Source organism: Cannabis sativa, chromosome 2 (genome assembly GCF_029168945.1).
Source record: "Cannabis sativa cultivar Pink pepper isolate KNU-18-1 chromosome 2, ASM2916894v1, whole genome shotgun sequence".
Lineage (NCBI taxonomy): Eukaryota > Viridiplantae > Streptophyta > Magnoliopsida > Rosales > Cannabaceae > Cannabis > Cannabis sativa.
The window spans coordinates 31,392,323-31,405,650 of record NC_083602.1 but is presented as its reverse complement, the minus strand read 5'-3'; the positions used below and the strand labels follow the sequence as shown (position 1 = coordinate 31,405,650).

General features: G+C 31.0%; 2 protein-coding genes across 6 annotated transcripts; both read right to left on the bottom strand.

Annotated features, from left to right (window-relative positions):
* Window positions 1-1,433: 1,433 nt before the first annotated feature.
* On the bottom strand, window positions 1,434-6,470 carry LOC115721946 (uncharacterized). 5 transcript variants are annotated; one of them, XM_061110446.1, is made up of 8 exons: window positions 5,808-6,467; window positions 5,309-5,386; window positions 5,040-5,097; window positions 4,906-4,955; window positions 4,406-4,514; window positions 4,242-4,303; window positions 3,041-3,117; window positions 1,434-1,762 (listed from the first exon to the last, which is right to left on the bottom strand). In XM_061110446.1, the coding sequence occupies exons 1-8, from the start codon at window positions 5,888-5,890 to the stop codon at window positions 1,755-1,757; spliced, it is 525 nt and encodes a 174-aa protein (XP_060966429.1). In that variant the 5' UTR covers window positions 5,891-6,467; the 3' UTR covers window positions 1,434-1,754. The 5 variants fall into 5 exon arrangements, 4 of the variants coding, with proteins under 4 accessions (XP_060966429.1, XP_060966428.1, XP_060966431.1 ...); XM_061110445.1 differs by lacking the exon at window positions 1,434-1,762 and having other exon boundaries at window positions 2,850-3,117; window positions 5,808-6,468; XM_061110448.1 differs by lacking the exons at window positions 1,434-1,762; window positions 3,041-3,117 and adding an exon at window positions 3,574-4,052 and having other exon boundaries at window positions 5,808-6,466.
* A 565-nt stretch (window positions 6,471-7,035) lies between these two features.
* LOC115720593 (probable aldo-keto reductase 1) lies at window positions 7,036-9,516 on the bottom strand. Its single transcript, XM_030649740.2, has 7 exons — window positions 9,292-9,516; window positions 8,961-9,128; window positions 8,596-8,799; window positions 8,270-8,442; window positions 7,954-8,050; window positions 7,587-7,740; window positions 7,036-7,477 (listed from the first exon to the last, which is right to left on the bottom strand). Exons 1-7 carry the CDS (start codon window positions 9,349-9,351, stop codon window positions 7,299-7,301), a joined length of 1,035 nt encoding a protein of 344 aa, XP_030505600.2. The 5' UTR covers window positions 9,352-9,516; the 3' UTR covers window positions 7,036-7,298.
* Window positions 9,517-13,328: the final 3,812 nt, after the last annotated feature.

The following is a 13,328-nucleotide window of genomic DNA, read 5'->3' as shown; positions in this document are numbered from 1 at the left end:
CACTTATGTCCATGAACATAAACTTTTGAAAGATGATTTAGTGGGGCAGTGGGCTTTAAACTATTTGTAGAGATACCAAGATGCACAGTCGGGTGAGTTGAAAACTTAGACAGAGAAGGGGCCTTCGGTGTCGGGACACGATCAGTTGATGGTTTGGTGGGGCTGGGAGCATCGGTTATGGATGATTCGGGTGCTATTTGCTGCTCTTCCTCAATTCCGCTGACTGCCTCCCTTTCCCCTTCACGTGATTGAAGCTTCAGCCTCTTTTACTCTATATTATGTTGGGCTATACTCAAGTCAAAGTCTTCTCCGATTGTCATCGGCTAGTTCAAACTGTTAGCAAAAAAGAAGACATTTTTTTTAGTATGGAATTGTTATTCACGATATCTTTCGTGTGGAAGTTGTTTTCTTTTATTTCATTGTCTTATTGTAATCATGAATCTAATAATGTCACTGCTCATGCCCAACTAGCTCTCTCACTCGAGTAATCTCCTGTTTTATTTGGTGGCCGAGTTTGCCTAATTATCTTGAGTAGTAACTATTTTGTATAATTACTTGATTTTCTTGGCTTTTGCCTTATAGTTTTGAAGAACATTCATATATATATATATATACTAGATTAAAGTTACGATTGCATTGCACGTATTCTTAGTTTTATATATTTAATTTTTTATTTAGATAATGAATTATGATTTTGATTCCATGAAAATTATAGATAATTTAATTATAAATGATATATATTTTTTTAAAAAAAAATATTTATTATGAACTTTAAAATACTAATTCATTATAACTTAAGGCCAAAAACTCACTTACAATGTTTTTCACTACTATTATAAAAAACCTCGATACATTAATAATACATACAAGTGACAAATTCTCTTTACAAATTATTATACATACTGTGTATATATTTTTAGAAAGTTAAATACACTACTAACATTGAATAAAAATTTGTATTCAATAGTATAATAAACTTGCATTTATAATCAACATAATCAACAATGATGGCTCAAACAAAATGATGCTTTGTAAATAATATTTTAATGAATTGGTATAAAGATTTGATTTGATTTGAAATAAACACTTAAATCGAGAACTTTTGGGATAAAGATTTTGCAAGGAGAATGGATTTAATTTGATAATTGGATTTGATAATTAGGGATATAAGTTTGTTAGAGAGATATGTGGGATGATTTTTTTTAATTTAAAAAAAGTTTGTTTAATTTTTTGAATTTAATTATTGGGTTTATTTGTTAACGGAGATCAAACCAAATTTAACAGAATATTCTTTTTTTAATATATAAAGTTTAATTTTTTTTTTCTTCTTATTTAGATTGTATGTGAAGGTATGATTATACGAATGATTTGTTTTAACAAATTAATATTTGTGCTATTATAATTGGTTGGTAAAATATAATTAGGTATATATAAATCATAATAAAATGATACTTATTATTTACTTCTAGAAAATTGGGTATATGAAATACTTGCATACAATACTCCATGTAAATCCATAGATAACAAGTCAATAGAAAGTGAAAGAAGCTGGGCACCAAGAAAAGTCTTAACACTAAATAAAATAAAATTACTGTAAAAAAAAAAAGGTAACTTCTGCCTAATCTTCCATTGGTTCAACTACTTGAATGGTGAACTGATTGTACTTTGAACTCATTGTTCGGTTTGCATCTACGTACAACTGAATTCTCCATTTTTTGGCTGATAATTGCTTTGTAATTTTTTGGACAAACAACTTATGTTTCTGAAGAAAAAAAAATAATTAGTTATAAGTTTTAATTACAAAATAAATGTACTTTTCAAAAAAAAAATTACAAAATAAATGTACGAAAAAAATGTACCAATAAATTTAAACAATCAAAATATCTTATGAATATGTATAGGAACAATGTATAATACTGCTTCTTTAGATTTTTTTTTTTTAATTTCCTTCCAATTATTATTTTAAAAACGAAAAATATCTACATTTTTTTTTAAACAAAATATCTACATTCTTTAAGTTACTTATTTCCTCCAATGACAAAAAAAGAAAAGAAACAAAAAGTTACTGTTTTATTGATAAAGTACATACAAATGGTGGGTTAGTTTTATAAAGAAAACAAACTTCATTAATGTAGGTGATTATTTTAAAAGCTGTGTAAAAAGAAGAAAAGTTTCACTCATACGTTAATCTCATTTTGCTTAGGTTTAATTTATAGCATATGATTGCATTTTGAAAATTACTGTCAATGGTAAATTAATTTTTAAAAATAAAAACTATATTATATATATCTCACCTGTGGGGTATTATGAACCACGTCTAATTATTATGGGCAAACACCAGTAAAAGTTAAATCATAACAAAAGGATATATATTAAGAAAATAAAATTATATTTAATGGGGAATAATTGGGGTAGAGGTGAATGGGACCTAGTGAGAAATTATAGAATAACCCAATATTGATTAGCTCACTTAATAAGTTAATCCATGGGGTCACTTTTAAAATAGAAAATAAATAGAGTAGGAGAGGGTGTGTCGACATCTCCACACTTCAAATTTAGGGATTAATTTCTATTTTTTTTTTAAATAAGAATAAAAAAAAATATATATATAATAATACTATATAATAAAGGGAGGTGTACTTATATATATAATTTATTATATGTACAATAATAAAGAGACTAAAATATATGTATATATATAATTTGGGTATAGATGACACATACATATACATCAAATTAAAAATATTCTACATGTTTGTTATATTTCGTTTTACATTATAGTGGCTGTTCGAAAAGGGAGAAAAATATGAATAAAAACAACAAATATTATAGTGAAATCGAATATATATTTTATACTAATAAGAAATCTGAAACAACAAATATAACATAGTGAAATCGAATAAAAACAAACTCCACCCAACACAAATGATACCCAAAACGTAAATGACTCATACAATGAACACATAACTTATACAAATTCCAACATAAATGCTCAAAAGACATGGCACAACATCAGTGAATTTGAGAATAATATACTGACCTGGAAAGAGGTAAATTGACTTGAAAATGCTTGACACCCTGTGACTTGGTGATGTACTTGGCTTTCCTTCTTCTTCCCTGTAAATAAAATCACACAAAAAACAAATTAAGATAAGTATGTATGTATGAGCAGTAAAATCTGAAATTGCAGAATACTCTTTATTGATGAAAATAATAATTTGAAATGTTAGTATATATACCAAGCTTTGGTCTTCAAATTAAAACTGCTTCCTTATTTCATGATGATATTTATGAGCATAACTAAAAATATTCAGTTTCTTAAAAAAAAAAAAAATAACAATAATTTGAATAACATTCAAATAACTTTTAAATAGGAAACACATGTATATTTATATTTATTTAATATACACGTATATTACTTTAATTCAAATTCATATTTAAACAAAAAAAAAATAACAGAAAATAGGAAAACCAATGATTCGTAGTGCAATTATATAGTAAGTTAACTTTTGCATTCTAAGAAATAATTAAGGAAAAGTCAAATTTCTTAAATAAATTGCGTGATTGCTGCTGTTATTTTAAAATTGCTACAACAATGTATTTTCTCTGGTGTAAACAGAATAGCTGCATTTGAGTCCAAATTGTCAGAATTAATAAGAATGTAAAATTGGCTACCAAGACTGTTGGGAATTCGTTCCTGAATCTCTACACAACTCACAAAACTAATTAAGACGAATCCAACTTGATCTTAAAAGATGAAATGAGAAGAGGATGGAAGTCCCATAGGGAAATAACAAAAAGAAAGGAACTAATAATAATATATCTGATATCATATCCTTCTTCAACAGACCAAATCTTTACAAAGTTGTTATGTCACTGCAAATACACCAATTGCTACTGCTATATATTCTCATCTAAAGTCAGGTATAAGTATGTATGTATGAGCAGGAAAATCTGAAATTGCAAAATACCCTTTATTTTTGAAAATGAAGAGTTTGGAAGAAAGCTAAAACCATCAAATTCATCAATTTCTTGATTGATCTCCTCGGTCACTTTAATTAATAAAAGACTAAATTATTTTCTGTAGTTTTGTAGGCCATACCCTGCCTAATTAAATTAGAAAAATTTACAAGCACACATAAACATATATATATACATGGTGAATGAAATGGATGAATATATACGCTGAGTAAAATTTCCTACATAATTCAATTCAAATTTTGATAATCAAGAATACTTACTTGTGATCAGAAGGATTTGGTGTAATTTCATACACAATCGTTGCAACAACATCCCTCTTCAACTGATCACCCAGAAAACACAAAGTTAATGATGAACTTGATAAGTATTAACATTCATTCACCAATAAATGTTATAATAGAGTTCTCTTGGAAAATGAATTTACCTGAGTAGCTTCACCTTTGAAGCCAATGTAGTGAATCTGAGAGGCATCCCCACCGAAATTCTCAGGGAAATGTAATGTGATATTTCCCACACTTTGGAATTTTGAATACCTAAACATTATTATGGATAAATGTGTATTAGAATGAGACAAAACATAATACCAAAAGTACTCAAATGTAGCATGTATCTATCTATAATCTATATTTCTGAATGTAGAACAACATACTACTAAGAGCATTGCTATATAGAATCATATGTTCCCAACACCATATCTTATGAGTAATTACATTTACTTGTTCAAATATTTTCAATTGCAATACAAACCATTCAACATATGCCAACTATATCATATAGTGCCTTGTAACACTAATGGTACTACTAAGGACATATTTTCATGTATCAGTTAAGAGAAAGGAATAGCTGCCTACAATGCTTTAATTGAAAGTGATTATATAGCTCAATATATATTTATTAAGTAGCACTTGAGAAGGTAGTAGTTACCTTGTTTGGTACTCTAAGACTCCCTGTGAATTTTCAGCCAATTCCCATTCCTTAAACACGAGCACATAGTCTAAATAAGTGGAAATGTTGAACATTTTCAATCAATTCACACATAATATAAGGTTAAGAAGTACCTGAACAGCTTGCATACTTTGAGCATCTGAAAAATCAATGCCCTCTCGGTTTAAGAACCTGGTTTAGATAACACAATCTAAGAGCTCAGTTTCAGATATAATAACAATAGGAAGGGTGACAACATTTTTTATAGAAAAAGCAGTGTCAATGTTATTCTGTTCCTCTCACACGACTACACGAGCAAGAATCCTGCTTTCACATGATGAAAACTTGAGCAATATAAGTAAGTCATGATATTGGCATGGGAAAGCTCAAAGGTTTAACTTACGCTCTCATCTTTGAAGGACTTGTTCCATCAGCACCACCAACAACAGATATGCTCTTGATCTTTACATCTGATGTAAACCTATCAATAAACGAGAAAATGGTAGGAAAAAGATAGGTAACTAAGAAAGCATGGAAAAAACTTCTTCAGGCACAGTAAAGGATAACATTCAAATAACTTTTAAATAGGAAACACATGTATAACCTATCAACAATGTATTTTCTCTGGTGTAAACAGAATAGCTGCATTTGAGTCCAAATTGTCAGAATTAATAAGAATGTAAAATTGGCTACCAAGACTGTTGGGAATTATACATGGTGAATGAAATGGATGAATATATACGCTGAGTAAAATTTCCTACATAATTTTTTTTTCTGCAATGCCTGGATGAGAAGTATGGGGGTTGAGAGACACAAGCAACAACATATATCAGATTAGGAAATAAAGCCATAGAATCATTAAGAAACTGAAAATAGGATGAATAGTGAATAATTTAACATACTGCTTCAGATGGAACACCAAGCATTGAAATTGATCGTTGATTTCATATTCCCGGTACTGAAAATTTGGATTTCCAATCAACATCGCTGAAATCGATCGACGGGCTCTGGATCTTGATGTCGGCGAGATCTAGAGATGAAAAGTCCCAAGAACACTTCCTTTGCCGTCTCTGCTCCAGCTGTTCCCGCAGCCTGAAAGTAAGCCTCCACAGAAGATACCCAAACGCTCTCCGGAATCCCCTTATTCACCACCATTCCCCTCAGCTCTTTCTCTGCCTCAGCAAACCTTCGCAAACCCAACCACGCCTTCAAGGCAAGCACAGGCAAGCTAGGATGACGATCCTCATTGTCACCTTCTCTCAACACCTTCACACACTTAATAACACTCTCAAACTCACCCATCTGCAGATGAACTGCTGAGATGAATCGGAGAGTCTTCGATTTCAATTCCTTAAGCTCGAGCATGCATTCCCGAGTTCTCGCTGCGTGCAGTCCCTTCTCATACAAATCCAGAGCCTCGTTCATAAGCCTCAAGGCTTCGTTCAAAGCACTGGTTGAACTCTGAGTACTGATTCGCAAGAGCTTTGTGATGCTCAGGCGATCCGAACAACAATGTCTTGGCCCGATTTAGCAACGCGATCGCAACATTTCGATTTAGCAACGATTGAGATGATTTTTTTTTTTTATATATATATATATTTATAAGAAAAAAGTTAACGGCGTTAAAAGAACCCGTTTAAAAAAGATAAAAATTATTTTTTTGGCGTTAAAAAAAAAAAAATCGTTAAACCAAGAATTCCCGTTAAACCAATAATTGTCGTTAGATAGACACTTTTAATATATAAAGATATAAAAAGGACTCATTAGAAAATCTCAAAATAAAAAAACTGGAAGTATTATTTGTGTTATGTTTTTATTAAAATTATTTGGAAACAGAAATAAACTATTTATTTTGTTTATTTTATTTGAAAAGGTGTAATTATTTTGTGAGATATTTTTGTGGGACAAAATTATCTTTATATTTTTTATTTTATAAAAATTAGAAATATCATTACCCTCAGACATTTCAGTGATTGGAGGAAGAATCATTTTCTTACTTACTCCCATTTCTAAATTTATGTGAATCCGAACCCACATTAGTAAAGTAACCATGAGAATTCTACAATGTATACTGTACAACATATGATAACTTAGTGACAAAATTAAAGTTCTATAATCTAAAATATAGTGTTGGGTTTTCAAATTGTTAATCTTGCATTATTATATTGGCGGTTTAGTTGGTGCAAGATTTCCTTGAGAAATGCTTGGAATAGGCTCGCTAATTGAACACCAATATTCTTACAATATTTGGTAAGTTATGTATTGGAAAGAGTTGTCTACTACCGGCTAGAACACCAAACATGGTTCTCAATCCAAAACATGTAATCTTATTACAAGGATCAAATATAATAAATTTCATAAATACCAAAATGGCATTTTCTTAGGTAGGAAGGTCACTTTTTTGGTGGAGTGTTGGCAAACTTCCAGGAAGAACTAATCATGCTCTCATAAATTCTATCACCAGCCACCTCTTCAACTGGTACAGCATCACATATTTCTTTCATGTCTTGTTCTGTTAGTTTCACACTCACCGAGCCAATGTTATCATCCAAGTTCTTAATCTTAGTTGTCCCTGATGAAATTCCAAATTACAAAAAGATATCATAGCTTAGAAAGTTAACCTCGTATTAAACTCTAATTCAACTTGGAAAGAACTAATGGAATGAGAATAGCACGCTCACCAGGAATTGGTACAATATCATCCCCTTGTTGGAGAACCCAAGCAAGGGCTAGTTGTGCTGGAGAGCACTGGTGCTTCCCTGAAAGGGATTCTATTCGATCGTAAAGTTGCTTATTCTTGTTCAAATTCTCCTCTCGAAAGCGAGGGTGTGATGCCTAATGAAAGGAATAATGAAAGAAAAACATTACGATCTTATGCAGAGAAAAGAAGTCCATCAGAAGCTTTTAGGCCGTGATTTATTATTTATGTTGTTTAGTTCATAAATAAAAAAACAAGGTTCTATGTGATTCAATTGTTGAGAGAATTTGGCATCAATGGAGTTTACCAACTGTCTTTCATCACACATAATTTAAAGATAGAATCTTTACCAATAAACTATTTTCTGGTAAACTTTCAACAGCTGTTCTGCCCCCAAAGAAGCCACGACCAAGAGGACTATATGGAACTATCCCAATGCCTAGTTCCCTGAAACATCAAGGTTACCTTCTTAGTTCACTCAAGCAATTGAAAATAAAGGGTTAGAATTACACCAAGGGACAACCAACACAATTACACAAAATAGAGAAAATAAGCTACAAAACAAACCATCTAAAAACTTGTCTTTGCATTTTCCATTTTGAACAGGAACAAAAGCAAAATGAGATGACAAAATTTAATGAGACAATTCAGAATCTGAACAAAAACCTGCAAAGTGGGACAATTTCTTCCTCGATGTCTCGAGTCCAGAGAGACCACTCCATTTGTAAGGCAGTGATGGGGTGAACTGCATGTGCTCTTCTTATGGTGTCTGGGCTGGCTTCAGATAACCCAATATACTTTATTTTCCCCTCTTCAACAAGTTTCTTCAGTTCACCCATCTAAATTTGTGAATTTTCATTACATAAGCAATCTAACTCTTACAGTACTGACAGCAAAATGCTATTAATTGGAAGATACTTATATGATAATAGCAAAAAGGTTAAAGGACCTTTTTCTGAAGGTTTGTATGTAAAAGTAAGAGTGTCACTTACAGTATCTTCTATGGGAACTGATGTGTCAATTCTGTGTTGATAATAGAGATCAATGTAGTCTACATCAAGACGCTTCAGACTACCCTCACAACATGACCGAACATACTCAGGGGTACCCTTTACAATCATACCTGAATTGCCCATTCCTGCTATGCCAAACTTTGTGGCCAATTGAACTTTTTCTCTTGGCAACTGCTTCAAAGCCTAGACATATTATGGTAACAAGGATTTAATCACACTAATACAATATGATTATGGGGTGTATGAGTATCAACTCAATTATGCTTATGGCATATCTACTCTAGCAATTCCCATTTCAGTTTCTTTTTTCGTAATAAATTCACTAAAAATGAGAACTTATGTACCTTGCCAACTAGAATTTCATTAGAATGAGCTCCATACATATCGGCTGTATCAAAGAAAGTGATCCCCTTGCTAAATGCATATCTGATCAATGAGATCCCTTCCTCATCAGATACAGGAGAGTTGTAGACACCAGTTAGACCCATACACCCATATCCCAACTTTGACACCTGAACAACTCACAATGGTTTTTATTATCTGAAATTAGAGAATACTAATGCAAAAAAAAAAAAAAGAGCATCTTTAGAGCTCTTTTGCACTCAAAAAGAAAAAAAAGATCCAATCTACAGAGAAAAAGTTTATGAGAAGAAAGGAAATTGAAATGGGGCTTACCTCAAGTCCTTGAATACCCAGTTTAACTCTTGGAATTTGGAGCTTGTTATCATCCGCCATTTGGAGTCTATCTTATTTTGATTTCAGTATTTTGTTCCCTCGATCGTTCAATATTTTAAGTTAAAGTCTTCTTGTTTTTTGCCTCTTAAATCCCAAGCACGTTGGATAGTGGAAATTGAGGCTGGCAGTGTTCGAGTTAGGTGGTAATGAATATTTGATGGTAGTAAACTGGTAGTCAATACACATTCATTTTATTATATTAAGTTTTTTTTTTTTTTTCAATTATTACATTAATATTTTAATTTTTAATTTTATTTATTTATTTATTATTTTTATTTAAAAAATAAGATGTATTCTTACTTTTATTTATTTTAAAGAAATTGCAATAAATGGCCCTAAGTTTAATACTAACAATAATCAATATTCCTTTTCAAAATTTTGATTATATAATCATGATTATATTTTATTGTGCTGACGACATTATAATCATCAACAAATATATATATATATATGGGTGACTATTCAATGGTTACATTTTTATTGTAACCATATGCTTACATTTTTCTTTAACCTGTAATAGCAGATTACTAATAGGTAGACTTTTATTTTTTAGATTTAATTAATTGTAATTAATTATTTTCTTAAAATAATTAATTAAATAGACATTCCTTTTTTAGAATTATTTAATTATAATTAACTATTTTCTTAAAATAATTAATTAAATATTTAACAAGACCTTTTTTAGTAATTAATATTTATATTTAAATCCTTACTTGAATTATTTTAATAATTAAGCCATTTAATTATAATATTTGCAAAAAAATTTATTTTTTTTACAAAAATTAAACTTCTTTTGACACAAATTAAAATTCTCTTCTTATAATAAATTTTCAAATAATTAATTATTTTTAAATGATATTTAATTATTTTGTTACAATTATATGAACTAAGTATGAGGCCTCAAGCTAATCAATCGATAACAAGTGCAGCCATTTTTTTTCTAAAAAATCCTTCAACTTATTTCATTTTTTACTTTTTAAATATTTAAATAAAAAAAATTAAATAATTATGTGTAATAATTTAAAATTAAGATTACAAGAATAATAAAATTTAAATTATGAAATTATATGTGTATAATTTTAAATTATAAAAAACTTTGCTATAAAATTTTAAATAATTTAAGTATAAAAAAAATAAATTGCTAAAAGATCCTTATATAGTAATAAATTACAAAAAATTAATTAATAATTATAATTAATTTAATTTTAAAATATAATTAATCTTAATTAAAGTTTTATAAGGAAATAAATGATTAGGTTACTTTTAGGTTACAAGTTATTTTTTATTTATTTTTATTTAATTTCCAAATTAATCACAACCATTAAATAATAATCCAATGGCTTAAAAAAATGTAACCATTATGGTTACAATAAAAATGTAACCATTGAAACCTCTTCCATATATATATATATATTTACATTCTAGACTTAATAGAATTTATACATTAAACATAATCATGAAATAAATCATGTGAACCATGTAACATAAAAATAATTTCTGTCATTTATTAATTAGTAAATCTGATTATATTGAAATGGGTTTTATTTAGGGCACAAAACCCAACGATATGCATCTATATTATTTTGTGTGATTTTAAGGTTGAAATTGTGGTTTGAAATTATGAAATTGAAGCTTAATTTCTGGGTTAATATTCTAAAATTTGGGTTCACAATTGGGGTTTTGATGCTTGAGTTTTTAAGCTTGAGTTAAGTGTAATTTTAGTATGGATGATTTGGACTTGTAATTCTTGTTCTTATCTTGTTATTGGGCTTTGTTTGGCCTAGAATTGTTGTTAATATTAGTTACGAGTTGTTTTGGATTTTGAATTGAAAGTATGCATGCTTTGTTGTGGCTTGCTTTGGTTTTTGGGTACAATTCGAGTAGGTTGAAAATTGGTATTTTTCGAGTTTTTAACCCAAGTGTTGCGGTATGGGTTTTGCATGTCGCAACCTGCTAGGTTGGAATTTCTGGGCTTGTTACCCAGAAGTCGCGGCATGGCTTGTGAGTGTCGCGGCCCGCTAGGGGGTTTTCTGGGAAGATTGTGTTAAACTTATTCTGTTTGTAACTCTTGAATCCAAACTCCATTTGGAACATTCCGTATATCGTTGGAAAGCTTGTTTCGAGCTCTATATGCCTAATTGTAATTGGAATGCAATTATATGATTATGTGAAAGTGACTTTTAGGATTAACTGTAATTTTGAAATCCCAGGAATTTGTGACTAGGATTACTGGTACTTATTCAGGAGCACTCAGGGATTTAGAATCTCTACATACTTGGAATACCAGGTAAGACAATAGTTAACATGTAGAGTTAAGTGTGGTGGCGCTCATATTTGATATTATGATTGTAATTAAATAAGGAACCGTGATTAGGGTTATTACTCTAAAGTGAGCGGTTATATGACCTAGGGTTATTACTCTAGTGATTAAATGATTTGAATGCAATGCTATGTTATATAAGTTGAAATAAAGAATTACGCGGACAAGGCATAATTAGGTTAGACTCGGTAATCAGAATCGAGATAAACCAATCTAAAGCCTTATTGTAAATAGACGTGTGAGAGCAACACGTAATTCTATAATATATAGACAGTAGATGTGGTGGCATCAGTATTTATATAAATTTTGAATATTTATATTGCATAATATTATTGTTATCTTTTACTCTCTTGTTGGGCTTGGCTCACGGGCTCTTCATTGTGCAGGAAAAGGTAAATCTATTTGTGATTAGCCATGAGTGCGAGGGCTCGGCGGTGGATTGTACATGTTCGGGCCATACTAGACCAAGCGGGTTGGGTCTACCAGTGGACGTATTTTGTATACTCGAGTTTTGCCACCTAGGTCGGCATGTAAAAGTAACTTGTAATGTTTTGTGAAAATTTTAACGGGATCATGAAATGCATGTAATCTTTTGGTAGGCTTTATAAGTTATATAATTACAAGTTATTTATTTTCATTCCTCATTCCGTAGCTAATTTAAAGTTTAAATTTCTCCGCTCTTATTTCTAGTAATCCTGGTTTAGCGGGTTATATTATTAGTTGTCGTAGCGTGCCTAATTGTTAGGGTGTTACAGTTTGGTATCAAAGCCTTGACTCAGCCGAAAGTGTGGTCGGCGAGGACGTCAGACCCCGTAAGGGGGGTGATTGTGACAGTCAGTAGTCTTGTGATCGTAAGGGGAAATATCGAGTAAGCTGTGCAATCCCACATAGCTTGGGGAAGGTCAAGTGGGATGATTTTGATTTCGAGACTATGTAGGTATGGGACTACATAGTTGAAGAGGGCTTAAATAGATTGACTAGTACTACATATATCAATAAGGTGCATCTTGTTTTTTGGTAGCCCATCACGAAAGAACTCCATGGTTAATCGTGCTTGACTTGGGGAAATTTCTGGGTGGGTGACCTCATGGGAAGTTTTTCCAAAAAGCGTGCGAGTGAGGACAAAGCACATTAGAAACACTTGTGTTAGTCTGTAGGATCAGTCGTCATTCCAGGAAGCAACTATAGTGACGTACTCGTGTATAAGAGCTATGATTCTGTGGGTGTAAGGGCCCAATAGAGGCTTGAAGCAGGGACGTTACAGTTTGAGCTAGTTTGGTGTGGTTAAGAATCTATGCATTTTTTAACAATGGTGTCTTCTATTTATAGGTGGGAATGACCATTGAATATTTCTCTTTCTCTCGTTCGGATTGGTCCACATGGACTTGTTCTCTTCATATCCTTGCATGCACTTTCCTCTTTGCTTTTTCCCTTCAAATTTCGCAAATTTTGTTCTTTAATTTTCCAAGCTCTACTCTGTTCTCTGAGCTTCCTGAGCTCTACTCCACTTTCTCGGTATTCCCTTTAATGAAACAATGTGTTCCATATTGTTCCTGTCACATCATTTCATTAGTTCTACCATAGTTATTATGACTAAAATTACTTTTATACTCTCGATATTATTTTTATCCCTTACCCCCTGTATTAGCACCTAAAC

Coding starts and splice junctions, on each gene's coding strand:
- LOC115720593 (XM_030649740.2), bottom strand. CDS start 9,351: ATGGCGGATGATAACAAGCTCCAAATTCCAAGAGTTAAACTGGGTATT. Junction 9,129..9,291: donor TGGGTATTCAAGGACTTGAG/GTAAGCCCCATT, acceptor TGAGTTGTTCAG/GTGTCAAAGTTGGGATATGG. Junction 8,051..8,269: donor GAAATTGTCCCACTTTGCAG/GTTTTTGTTCAG, acceptor TTGATGTTTCAG/GGAACTAGGCATTGGGATAG.
- LOC115721946 (XM_061110445.1), bottom strand. CDS start 5,890: ATGTTGATTGGAAATCCAAATTTTCAGTACCGGGAATATGAAATCAAC. Junction 5,387..5,807: donor TTGGTGTTCCATCTGAAGCA/GTATGTTAAATT, acceptor GTTTATTGATAG/GTTTACATCAGATGTAAAGA. Junction 3,118..4,241: donor CCAAATCCTTCTGATCACAA/GTAAGTATTCTT, acceptor TTTTATTTACAG/GGAAGAAGAAGGAAAGCCAA.